This window comes from Pezoporus wallicus, unplaced genomic scaffold (assembly GCF_028554395.1).
Source record: "Pezoporus wallicus isolate ANWC-B61680 ecotype Strahan unplaced genomic scaffold, APGP_CSIRO_Pwel_v1 contig_4710, whole genome shotgun sequence".
Classification (NCBI taxonomy): Eukaryota; Metazoa; Chordata; class Aves; order Psittaciformes; family Psittacidae; genus Pezoporus; species Pezoporus wallicus.
The window spans coordinates 3,639,357-3,653,305 of NW_026640647.1; the positions used below are offsets into that span (position 1 = coordinate 3,639,357).

The window sequence follows — 13,949 nt, forward strand, 5'->3', positions numbered from 1 at the left end:
GTGAGGGGTACTACCTTACCTGACAAAATGAGAAGCTCGATGATGTCTGCATCTCCCAGGAATGATGCAACGTGAAGAGGAGTTCGTTTCTCGGCATCCTACAAAATCATAGATTGTACAGTTATAAAACATGATCAATAACTGCAAGTGTTAGTGCTAAAGAGCAATGGATATATAGATTGTGTTTATTTTTCTATGTGTATGTGTTTATAATTAGAAATACAACATCAACTACTGCAAGAACAAAGTTCATGGTCTGAACAACACATTTCCTCCCAATAAACCTCGACTTTTTTATCACTTGGTTCCACCAGACCTTTCAGAGATGTTGTCTTTACTCTGATATATCAATAAGAGGTAGATAAAATCAAATCTAAAATGAGGAAAAACATCATCCTTAGGTCTCTTTTGGAAACATTTCCCACTGTAAGTATTGCAGTGACATAATTCAGATGCTTTTGGACATCAGACTTTGCAATGCAGTTTGTGCTAGCAATATAACACCGGACCCATCAGAAGGGTATCTGGGAGAATGGCTTGAACCATACATAAGGATAAGATGCAGTCCCCTTAAGCCTACAAAGGTTCTTGTACCTAGCTGTCTACAGCAGCCCAAAATGGAACACAAATAAAGAAAATATTACCAGTCAGATCTCTGTTTTTAAACTTAAAATTGTTAATAATCATATATACACCTTCTGAAATACACCTACTTTTATTCTGTAATTTTCAGCCTTAGAGAGTCACATGTTCACAATCTTCTACCTTCAAGAGGTGTAAACGCAGTGTTTACAAACCCAGAAAAAAACCACCTTTCTTTTACTGCTTTAGTCAGATGATTCCAGAACACAGGCCTTTAAAAAAACTGCTAAACATTGTAATATGGGCAACAATACCGCTAATCATGTTACTTGACCCATGTTTTCTATTGCTAAATGTATTTCTTTTCAGTTTCTCATTAATATAAAGTAAGTTCTAGGAGACTTATCAATCAAACTTACCAAATCACAACCTACCAGCATTACATACTGTAAACTGGTAACAGATTCACCACTTCCTGAAAATGATACTAGCACAGAAACCCTGCTGGTATTTTCACTCTCTCACTGAAACATAACTCTGAGACTGTAAAATAAAATATCACTTTTAACATGCCCAGGAGGTCATCAACCGCAAGCTCTTTTGGAACGCCTTCAAAGTATGCTATAAATGTGGACAAATCAGTGCAGCAGAGCCAGTTGTAATGTGAATGCTGAAAACTGTTTTCCAGCACTGTGAGGCACAGAGCCACTGGTCACCAGAATAAGTTATGTTTAAATGCTGTATTTGTGTGTTTTTTTCAACCATACACAATGTATATAGCCCTCAAATTCTGCTGCAGTGTTTTTTTTCAGATTGGGCATAGACATAAAACACTTGAAAGACAGATTACATGACACCCTGGTTGTTACAGGTCAGAGGGAAAGATGCCTTACTTCCCCTCCTCACATGGTAGGCACGTTAGAACAACATTAAGCAGCATCCATCCAGCAGTGTCCACTCAGGAACCAAAATCACAAGCTGGATTCTCTCATCTGCTCAGCTCCTAAAACATAATCCACCATGCACTAACTTTTATGGACTACATAAATGCATACGAGACCTTTCATAAGTATTGCTTCATATTACATATCCTAATGCTATCCATAGCAAAAAGTATTTAAAGACTGATCAAACATTCGTACACAAATAGAATCAGTTTTATTTCATTTTCTTAGCTTGTTCATTTGAGTGCATGAATCTGTCTTTAGCACAATGTAGTATTTGTAATAGCTATTGTATCTGTCACTGATAAATTTTGTAGCAGCTTCTTGCTACACAGCCAAGTTTGGCACCAGAACAGAGTAGTCTGAAGCTGAACGCTAATGATACAAGACCAAGCAATTTTCTATATCAAGGACCCAAAGGTGTTCAGTGTTTTATTGATTTTAAGCAATGTTGTATACTAAACTGTAAATCTGATGGACATTTGATATCTGAGGAAGGATAGGACATAAACAGAAAAGTTGAATTTTTATCTTCCTGCAGCAGGAACAACGCTCTGAAAAGTATAGTCTGCTTTCACTTCTTAAAATTGATGCAAAATCCTACCAAATTAAGTGAGAATTCAGTCTTCAGAAAAAGTTAGGCTTAGTCACACAACTGAATTTAAGTTTAATTTTTGCAAGAGAGAAAAAAAAACCTGAAGTTCCTCCATTTATCACAATGAGACACAAATAATAATTCACCCTCACATGAACTAGCCAGTGACAAAACCCAGAGTGTGGTATAGAAAACTAAAAACACATGAAAGATCCCTGCAGGCACTGTTTTCAGTTTGGCAGGGAGAAGTCCACACACAGTGCCTGCAGCTGAGCATGCAGTTGAGCAACTCAGTGGAGGAACATCCTCAAGTTCCTGTTTACTCTCTGCACAGGGCTGACACAGAAACAGAGGAAGTGGAGCCTATATGCCCAACCACACTCCTTGAGTTCTCCTCAAAGCTATGTACCACTTCAGTCAGGTTTAAATAACTCGCTGGTTTTGCGCCTGGCCCATGCACTTGCATCTACCCATCTACAGACGTCCTTATGGCATGGTGGTAGTAAAAGGTGCACAAGTAGCTCAATAACGATCTAAAGACTGAAGGCTACAAACAAAAACAGAGGAATAAAAAGAAAACTTGTCATTTCTGGGAAAGGTCTGGAAGTACCCCAAACCTGACCACACATTATCAAGGTAAGGAAAGGAGGTGGAGGGGAAGAAATGATGATAGTGTGACAAATAATCAGACCTGCTTCCAGCGCAGTTCTCAGAGGAACCAAAGCTCAGTAAGAGACTGTAGATAAGCTAACAATGGCTATAAAAACATGCTGAGATGAGATAAACACCCTCTCCCCAAAACTGTGTCAAGTGACTTCTGTTAGTTCACAGAAAAGATGCTGCTGCATTATCTGTACTCATTTGTTTTTAGAAAGCACACAGATAAAGGAAATGAAGCATTTAACAAACAGGCAATTGCAGACAGAAGGCCTCAGCAAGAAAAACACTCAACACATGCTTAAAGCACTCAAGTGATCACAGGGACACTGATAAGGCCCTTCAGAGGCTTGAAGTTAGGCTAGTCCATAAGTGCTTTATTGGCGCAGAGCCTTAGAGTACACGAAGAGTAGCAGAACAGGGGCTAAGATCAGTCATATCGGCATACGTAAAATAATCAGTCGTGTTTAGAAAATGGCCAACAGTTTCTCCTCAGCACAGCCTGTATCTCAAAGGAGATTATGGATTTGAACTTTTACACCAACTGCAGATGTTCAGATCAGAAGATGTTTACTATTAAAATGTAACTGCAACTGCTACAGCAAATAAATGTCTATATTCTGGTTTTGTCACCTGTCTGAGCAGCCAGCAGGAATCGTTCAGCAAAGAAGCAGTTAATGCACCAACAAAACCAGGTTTCATTGGTATAAGTGTTTGGATTTCACCTTCAAGCTGCCAGCATCTGCCTGGGTGGCAGAATAAACTCAACTGTATTAGAGAGAAACAAATGGCTACAACTTCCATTGATACAAGTCTAACCAAAACATTCACAGAAACAAGCCTCGGGCTCAGCTGTCCCATTTACTGTTGTTACATCTGAGTACACCTGATGTAAAAACACAAAAGGTACCATTCAAACAAACATTCAGATACAACTTGACTTCGGGAAAACTGAATATTGGGAACTGGTTAGGAACTACTGTTAAAAGCAAAGAAGCAGCTACTTCTAGGGCTATTTACAACCCTTGAGAGCCAAAAGCTGATACTGTACAAGGAGAGTCTCTGTGACTTCAGGATTTCCTCCCTCTCAGATTCTTTTATTAAAGCCTGTAATTCACAAAGCAAATCAAATGCTTAAGTATGAGCACCAGCTGGGAGGTGAAAGTCAAGCTGTGTAACTTATGCCTGGTGCTCTTTCTTCTGCTATTACCAAGCACAGAAAGTCCGGCCTGAAAAGACAGATCTCTGTTTCAGCACCTCTCATCCCCACAGTCTTCAGTTTAACCCTAGAAACAAAGATTTTTCTGGACTAAGTCTTTAATTACCAAGGGGCCATGAGGTGGAAGAGGCAAATACTTTGAGATACTTATAGAGACAAGAAAAATCATCTTCCCTCTCCCCCTCCATCCAACACTTTCTTTCCTCATGTCAGCCTCCTCATTTCCTTCCTACTGCCAGCCGCATGCTAACAGCAGTCATCATGACAGAAAAAGATAACTTTTAAAATCAATTACTCATCCTAGATTGAGACCACAGAAACTGTTATCCTAATTAATGGAAATGTTTTAATGTTTGTAGGAGAGAGTTTCCAACGTAAGGCTCAAAAGATAGACTTAAATAGCCTCTCCATTTTATAAACGCAATATTGACTTAGGGAGGTGATGATGTGGGAGCATATATCACTTGAGCTGATGGGAAAAGCAGATTCAGAGTGTCCAGCTATTTCAGGTTGACGTTGCTGCCTTTAAAGAAAAGAACACTCCAACAACCAACTCTGCCATGAGCTTTTAATGGAGACATCTTTGACCGTCCCCAGTGTTTTTAAGGACACTGATAAACATGAGTCACCAGCAAGATATATATGACTTAGCACCCAGTAATATACTAGCATGCTGTACAGAGTAACTCATAATATTTCAGACTCCCACTAAACTCCAGCAGAATCTTCTTCACAGTTCAAACATCTTCTTTATAAAATATATAAACCCTATATTTTCTAAGAGAAAAAAATACTCTAAATAGAAGTCATGCTGGCTACCTTACATTGCAAACATGGATACAATTTCATATTCAATTTCCTTGCATAACTGAGAAAAACTGCTCACAATTTCCTTCTGTACAAGGAAATTTTTCTGTTACTTCCCTCTCAAATTAACAGCACACCAAACAGTGAGCTAAATGCCCACTGGAAACACAGCTATCACTTAGCACCACACTGTCAAACTGTCAAAGCAGAAGCCTTCCAAAGTTCTTGACTAAATCCTCCAGAAGACTTTCCAGCACAGCAAAACTACATCTAGAAGAGGAATGTCTATTTCCAGGATAATTTTATTCTCCTGCAAGACTCCCCAGTGTCAGAAAGAAAACTGTCATTCCCTGGATGAGAGCAGAGACAGGGTCTGGTTCCCAAGACAACTGAAATACCATATCAAGGTCCCTCATGTCAAGCATGTCACTCCAAAGTGAACAAGCTGGTTTTCACATTAGCTATCTCAAGCATGCAAAGCCTTTCAGACTCACAATCCTACATGTGTGCACACTTGTACCCTCAAGCACTCAGACCACAGCAAACAGCATGCTTAGCAGTATAACAGAAATACATGGAACTTGTGTGTGTGAAGACCTGGATAAACACCTGGTTTTGCAGCTCCACATGAATGGAAACAAGCCAAATTCAGCTAAACCGTCACCTTCTCCTAACCTATCTCATTCTGGTGGAAGTGGGTGGGGAACAATGTGCACAAGCAGCTCTTGGCACCAACAAGCAGTGAGAAGAAGCTGCAGCTGGCAGAGCATCGAGCAAAGCAGCTATGAGGATCAAGCCCAGAAGGCCGTATCAGCAACCATGCCCCAACTGTAGAAACAGAAGCAACTAAGTTTTGGGAAAGTAGATGTTGCTTCAACAGTCTCACTGTGGAGTGAGTGGGTATACTTTTGACTTACCAAAAAACCATGAATGCATGGAAGATATTCTGGGGACATCAAAGTTTTGCATATATTTTGTTTCTTAGGGTTCTATCCAAGAGCAGATGCAGGATTAGGGGATAAAAAGTAAAGAGAGAGAGAAACAAATGTCTGGTTTGGCTTGCAAATACCACATTTGTTATGGGGAAGAATGCTGGAAGGGGGTTTTGCCTTTTTTTGTTTGACTTTGAATATTTTGAAAAGTAACTAAACCAGAAGACCGAGATGAAAATGTAAATTTTACAGGAAGGATTTTGGTTTAGTAGAAAATCGTGACATGGTCTGGATTGTCCAACCCAATATCCCAACTGCCCCAGGAACACAGGCTGCTGAACACTGGCCACAGGCAGACCACATTTCCCATGGAAACAGAGTATATGCAGTACTCAGTGGCAGGGAATCACTCATCGCCAGCCAAGTATAACGCTGTCCATGCCCCTATGGTGCAAAAGTAGCATCATGTTCCCCCAAAGCATAACTAGGGATTAGGGAGGCAGAGTGAACTAAACCCACTTCTAAGCCAAACAGCTACAGCTTTCACTTGGTTGCCAAAGAGAAGCTACAATTATAGCAGCATTTAGAATGTAGCCATTTCATTCAACATACACTTCCTGGCTAGGAAAGATGCTAATTACTTTACCAGATCACAAAAAAAAGCCCCAAACCAAGTAACCTTCTACACTTCTGATTTGCTCCAAACTCTTTCCTCTGAGACTGATTCTCTCTTAGGAAGTATGCATATACATCCATAATTTTGCATAGTTTCTCCATGTGCTTTTTAATTCTGCTTTCCAAATAAACTCCCTCTGCAGATTCCAAAACCCCATTTTTAAAACTTCGGAAATCTGGGAAGCTTGCTGCAGAAATGGAGTTTTATTTCATTTCCCCATCCTACCTCTATGTGAACTATTCCAGTATTAATGCAGCTAACCAAAACGACCAACAAAGGACAAATCGCTGCCAAACAGTGTCAGAGTTTCCTCCCACGTGAGAACCAAGCACTGAAGAAATACTAACATGGAAGTAATTAAAAACACCCTTAAAATAGTAATAGAAGCACACGGTGCAAATTGCCAGTTCACAGCATGGGGGGTGGGGTGGGGAATGCTGTCTTTTGATCTGTCTTCAGTGACATTTTAAGCATGTGACACTTGTCTGCAATCACTGTCCAGACACACACAAAACCTTCAGGATTTGTGTTGACTGGTATTTTTCTAATTACTCCAAAGAACAGCTTTGTTTGTTGCTCCTGACAAAGCAGTTGAGGAAAAGCCTTCTTGGATGGACTTTTAGCATCTCAAACAGCATTCTGAGCAAGACCATTCAAGTTCAATGACTATTTCTATTAAGTACTCATCTGCAAAACACATATTCTTCATCCAGTATCGCACCTGACAGTTCAGAGCATCTCCCTAGCAACCGTTACTACCACACTTGCAGCCAAAGGATATAAAAACATTTGAGAAGCTGCAATAACCTTCTACAGGAAATGCTATTTTGAAAAAATAAAGTGAAATACAGAGGAAATTTTAGGACTGTCATGTTCATCTAGGTTAGGGGATTTTTTTATTGCTTGGATGGCTTTGGTTTTTTCCTTTGGCTTTTTGAGACCACTGTTGAAAACAAATAAGGAAGAAACTCAAGGGAGACGATGCTTTAAAAAAGCACTTTTAGGAACTTCTTGGAAGAAAGCAACCAGGTACTGATAATCAAAGGGAAAGCTTAACATCAAGGTCATGTTTGATCAGATTCTCCATTTAAAACAGCAACTCTTTCCTTCCACTTGATAGCAAACGGAGTGAAGCTCCAGCTAACCAGATCTTCTCCAGTTCCTTTCTGCAGCTTTGAACCAGATGGCTGGACCCCACTGCCTGCAAAAGCTGCAGCACCAAGACTACACCAGACAAACTGCTGGGGTTAACTATGAATAAACTGATGGCTTTATGTCAGAAAAAGAAGTGAAGAAAAGGAAGGTTGATTCAAAAGTCCAGGAAACACCTGGAAATCATCGTTCTGCTTCTGCTTTATATTCTTACCACTTTCAGAGGCCACAGATGGTAGTTAGGACTGGCAGAGTTCATTTCTAACAGTAAGGATTTAAGTTAAGATCAAAGGTGGGGGGCAGGGGAGAGCCCAACCTTATGCAAAAAGCCAAAATGAAGATTTTTTTTTTTCCACTGCCAGACACTTAACCACTACTTGTTTACAGCTGCTTACCATTGTTCTGGCTAGAATAAGTCAATCTGCAGAACAGTAATTCCTTTGTGGGCAAATCGTGGCCAAGATACTGCTTCCTTACTCTCGCTGCTGAGACTTATAGTGAAGCTTTCAACTATAGTCAAACACTGAATAGCAGCTCCTGATCTACAAAGACTCTTGCTAAAAGGAAACTCTACAGAGAGTAAAAACATGCAGCTTTCAGCTGTTTTCATTCATTTTCTCAGTAAGAGAGAAAACAATGTCCCTGCCTGACCTGCAGATTTGGAATAATTACCATACACTGAGAAAATTTAAAGTCACCTGCTGGAGATAATTATATTTCAAGAGAACTAATTAGGATTCCACTGAATCCCCACATCTCTAACTTCCAAAGCATTCCCGTTCTGTTACATGTTAATTACTGAGAACATGATTAATACTGTCATTCCAACAGTTCATAAGCATGGTGATCACGTATCACAAGCACGTAACAAGCCAAGTCACATACCAAGGCGTTGACATCCTCGGTTTTGTAGATCAACATCCGTATCTCTTCTGAATCACCACTGAAAATCGCTTGGACCAGTGGCGGCTGGGAAAACAAAACAGAAGAAGCAGCGTTACGTTACAGGTTTGTTTGTTTTCTGTTTAAAAAGAGAGCATATTATCCCTGCTAACATTTACTAATGCTGTTCACAAACACTGTACGACCCCAGTAACACATCACCAAGAGTATCTCACCAGCAAGAACTACCAGTTTGCTTGAGGATAAACTGAAATCATGAGTATGTTTGTACATATAATGAGTGTGTATGTGCAGAAACAGGGACCCCCATTAGAATGGCAACTTTTGTCAACAACATGCAATTAGCCCAGATGTTCTCCTTGGCATGTAAGGGGGAAACTAATTACATCAGATGTTGCTGCATGCTTGCTGTTGGCACAGATTAATGATCATGCAATACACATTTAGAAACAGAACATTATGCAGATAATGAATTTCTGGGCAATTACTAAACATCTTGTATCTTTTTACTGAATAAATATGCAAAGAGCACAGTTAATTTTAACCACCCAAGAAGCGAAATAATTATATTATTGTTTCAAGTCTGTTATTATGCTATTATGAATCGGAACGCACAAATAAATAATCAGGCATAGGGGAGAAACAATATGCCATGCTCATTCCTCTGGCAATGCTGGCATCACTGCCCATCAGTGGGAGGGAGCACTGCATATGCTCAGCTGCTGTTACATGACCAGAGCTGGCAATTTCACGTCCTTGTACCTAGGTTTGCTCTGGACAAATATCTGAGTTATTAACTGAGCTGGCAGAACATAACCTAGTGAATTACAAGAACTTGCTGCTGGAGACTTGGAAAGGAAGGGGACAAATTAAACAGATCCCTATCCCCTGAAGCACATAGTTGAAACAGGTGGTGGCCCCACTTCCACTGTCACCCGTCCTAAAAGCAGCGTGTGCCACTCTGAGCTTGCTACCCACATCCAGGTTGCCTTGTGGTTCTACCATCAGCAAAGAGTTTGTGGTGCCATGTAATCACCAGAGTCTAAAATAACTCTGCAAAATGGAAGCATGCCGGACTACTTCAGCACATAAACCCACAACAGCTCCTAAGACTGCAGAATTTAACTAACTTGTAAAAAGGTTATCTCAAAATTCATGAACAAGCTGGAAGAACAGAGAAAATACAATTTTTACCCAATCTTTTCACTGCAAAATTCATCATATTCAAGTGTGGAAAATACATTTCTAAGTTGATGGTGTCTATTTTAAGACGTATTAATCCCTTATGCCCTTGAGAAAGATTCACACTGGAATTTCATTCTCGCCACTCCTCTGCAGGAAAAAGGACTAAGGCAGCATCTTTTATCACAACTGTCTGCAGTCTTTTGTATTCTAGCGGATGTTTGGAAAAGAAAGAAAACAAATTGCATTTCACTTGTACCATTTAGCATGCTTCCTTCCCAGCCAATGTCAGAACAGCCACAGGCTATTCCCCACCAGAGAAAGCAAACACCAGTACTCAAAGTCTGGTCCCTTCTTCCTCATCTGTCAAGCTCAAATCAGAATACAGCTAACAGTGAGATGGATTCATTTCTGCATTTTTTCTCTACCAAAAGTAGTGGTTTGAAGTGACTCTTTAATCTTCTGCCCACTACTGAAAATGTCCTATACTTAGTGCAAAGCTAACACTATGAAGAACCAGTGAATGTTTATGAAATCAGAATGCTCACACAGAAATATTTCCATTTCATGTACATGTATCACAATACTTAAAGAACAAAGTAAACAGGAAAGCAGTGAACTCGATTTCAAGCTAAAGGGCAACGCAACCCAGTGGCCAAGCAACAGATACCCCAGCAACTCAGATTAGTCTCCGAACCCACTTGCAGGTACACCCAGCACTCAACAAAAGGTATCAGCCAGGCTCTGATGACACATAAGCTGAGGTTTCAAACAGAGTATCAGAACCAAGACAAACACTGAACAAACACCAAATCTGTTGGGTTTTGGTTGGTTGGTTGGGTTTTTTCAAGTTAAAATACTGTTGGAGGTGATGCTTTTCTTTTAATAGGGAAAGAATAAAGTACCGCACATTGTTACATTAATACAAGAGGAAAGGCTACAATAAGAGAGTTTGACCCTTCTTCCCTCTGCCAGAAATCTGGATCAGACACCTGGGTTTACAGAAAATGCTTGAGCTTTTTAATTGGCATCAGCTACTTAACACAGAAAGTAGACTGAGAATAAAACTGTTCCTTTAAACCTGGAATGTATATGAGATCCCCATCTCAATTTTTGTCCACCACCACATATCTACATGCAGTTCCTTATATCAGAACCCAGTATTTAACTGAAACAGTTTATAAGCCTCAGACTGCCGATACACATAACATTTGCTGACAGGAGAGAGCTGCCACGTACCCATTTACAAAGACCTCAGTCCTTCAGCCCTTATTCCCATGAGATTTACCTTTTATAAATTAATTACAATAGAATCTACCACTCCTAATTGTAACAGTAAGAGACAGAAATAACGGAAAAAGATCAGAGCCTGTGAATTGGAAAGAAGAGCTAACACCGGTACAGTTCAATAACCATCCTGAGTCACTGCTGTGCAGCCTTCTCCAGTTAGGCATTTTACTCATTTACTATTTCATGATTTTACTTCATTTTGAAAGGTATTAGCTTTGAAGTGAGCAACACACTAAAGAATCTTTATTACATACTAAGACATGTTTCCATGTAAGACTCACAGTCATCTATAATGACCTGTTCAGGAAAAACATGCCAGAAGTATGTTGCAGCACTCTTGCTGCAACTGAGAATGTGCATCCGCATCCATCAGTACGATGGAAAAAGTGTTGCTCCATTCAATAGCTGACAGTGATGAAATGGAACTTGTGCAGTTATGTACGTGGTGATGATGCATGTCCAATGACCTGAACAGATTATTTTCTTCATCTTCAGTGATAACCACATTCATGCATGAGCTTTTCATAACTGCATTTTTCCCCCCCTAAATTCCTGAAGGGCAGATAATGACACTTCCTAATTACCAAAGAAGGATGCAGAATATTTGGGGAAATAATTTCTAAAGCCCATGACCTGGACAGGCTGGAGAGTTAGGCATTTGATGAAATATAACAAGGGAAAGTGTAGAGTCCTGCATCTGGGCAGGAACAACCCCAGGTTCCAGTATAGGTTGGGGAACGACCTGTTAGAGAGCAGTGTAGGGGAGAGGGACCTGGGGGTCCTAGTGGACGACAGGATGACCATGAGCCAACACTGTGCCCTTGTGGCTAAGAAGGCCAATGGCATCCTGGGGTGTATTAGAAGGGCGGTGGTTAGTAGGTCGAGAGAGGTCCTCCTTCCCCTCTACTCTGCCCTGGTGAGACCCCATCTGGAATATTGTGTCCAGTTCTGGGCCCCTCAGTTCAAGAAGGACAGGGACCTGCTGGAGAGAGTCCAGCGCAGGGCAACTAAGACGATTAAGGGAGTGGAGCATCTCCCTTATGAGGAAAGACTGAGGGAGCTGGGTCTCTATAGTTTGGAGAAGAGGAGGCTGAGGGGTGACCTTATAAGTGTCTATAAATATATAAAGGGGGAGTGTCACGAGGATGGAGCCAGGCTCTACTCAGTGGCAAACAATGATAGGACAAGGGGTAATGGGTACAAACTGGAACACAAGAGGTTCTACTTAAACTTGAGAAGAAACTTCTTCTCAGTGAGGGTGACGGAACCCTGGAACAGGCTGCCCAGGGAGGTTGTGGAGTCTCCTTCCCTGGAGACATTCAAAACCCGCCTGGACGCATTCCTGTGTAACATTATCTAGGTGTTCCTGCTCCGGCAGGGGGATTGGACTAGATGATCTTTCGAGGTCCCTTCCAATCTCTAGCATACTGTGATACTGTGGTAACATCATCAATGGGTTATTTCATTATCAGAAATACTTTGCTTTAAAATTCTTCATATTCAGAAGTTGCTAAACACTCCGAATAAAACAAGAATAAACAGAAAGCAAGCACAGAGCAGGTTATGTATAACTATTATTAGAATGAAGCAAGGTGCAGGTTTTGGAATGATGAACACCCATTTCATTAGCCCAGCTCTCCAGAGCTTCTAAATTCTTACAGAGAGTTTCAGCTGGGATTGTTCACATTTTTTTCCTGAAAATATACACCAGCAGCTAACAAAAAACTTTCCATGTCACTTTTACTACATAGTTATTATTACAAGTATGAAACTCGTCAGCAAGTTCTGTTAGAGTGTTCTTTACTTTGTGCTGTAACTAGCCTGATTGTAAAAATAAGTATCTGCAGACATGTAGGCACCTATCCCTACCTCCCTATCTTTACTGCATATGGACAATCACAAGCTGGACTTCAGCCCACAAGGTAAAATTAAGGTAAAATTAGCTTATTGACCTGAAAGCGCAACAATTTTTTTTCAGCAATAGAGAGCTTAAACCCCCATGGAAGAACGTCTTGTGGAGCCGACAACCCACACTGGCAGAAAACAATCTGGCCTTGTGACGTTCTCCTCCATGGATCTGACAGCAAAGAGGAAAGCCGGGTCTATTATCCAGCAGCACTGGCAGGTCTCTGAACCCCAGAAGAGATGCAGTATCTAAGTGGACTGTCTCAAGTATCATTTTAATTACTATGTCTGAAGCGGATGCTGAAGCTCCTTGCTAATCAGTTAGAATTTTTGTCGAGTAACTGTGACATACATGAAATATTTTGTCTTGATTTAGGTGTTCTGACACACTAACAAGGACTTAATTAAGTCAGATTTTCATTTGACAGGAGCTGGAGTCAGATAGTGAAAGGATGACCAATTCCTATGCTGATTTGATATAATATACCATCATTCAGTCTTGTGAGTGAAAAGAAGTTTTGTATTGATCTTTTACTTGTTTTAATTGCACTACATCAAGTTGCTGGACTCAACACTTGCATATGTCCATGTACTCATTTCTCTTTAACTAGCAAGACAATGTAGCAAGACACAAAATCATTTCAAAGTGGTATTGATTGTGTCAGTGTTTTGCCAAACACCTCTATCTTTTTCTACAAGTACTTCCATTAATCAAGATTACAAGGCTGTTTGCAATGTCACAGCACATACAGCTATCTCGTTCCACTGGTCACAGCACAAAGACTACTCCTCTTCCTAGTTTTAATTTAGGACTTTCTCCCCCTGAGCATACAACACATGCATGTCTCAAATGCTGTTTTAACTTAAAAGTCTGTATGAGTGAAGAGTCATTAACAGGATTTCTCTTAATTCTTAAGAGCACATTTCCCTGGTGCTTAGTATTTATACAGTTCCGTGCACAGAAATTACTCAACACTAGCCACTTTTTAACAAGCTTTGCAGTCTACTTCACTTGCATCAGGGGTTAGCCTTTTACTACGTTTTAAGAGCTGACTGCTGAGTAAATACAGAGAGAATTTTGCTCTCAATTTATCATCATTTCAAA

At 40.4% G+C, this 13,949-nt stretch overlaps 1 protein-coding gene across 12 annotated transcripts in view; it reads right to left on the bottom strand.

Moving 5' to 3' along the window:
- Nucleotides 1-13,949, bottom strand: part of ANKRD44 (ankyrin repeat domain 44) — a 140,659-nt gene that overhangs the window by 67,682 nt on the left and 59,028 nt on the right. For all 12 annotated transcript variants that reach the window (XM_057419934.1, XM_057419944.1, XM_057419943.1 and 9 more), the window contains exons 2-3: nt 8,450-8,533; nt 20-98 (exon numbers count right to left, since the gene is read on the bottom strand). In XM_057419934.1, the coding sequence (XP_057275917.1) occupies nt 20-98; nt 8,450-8,533 (163 nt within the window). The remainder of the gene's footprint in view (nt 1-19; nt 99-8,449; nt 8,534-13,949) is intronic.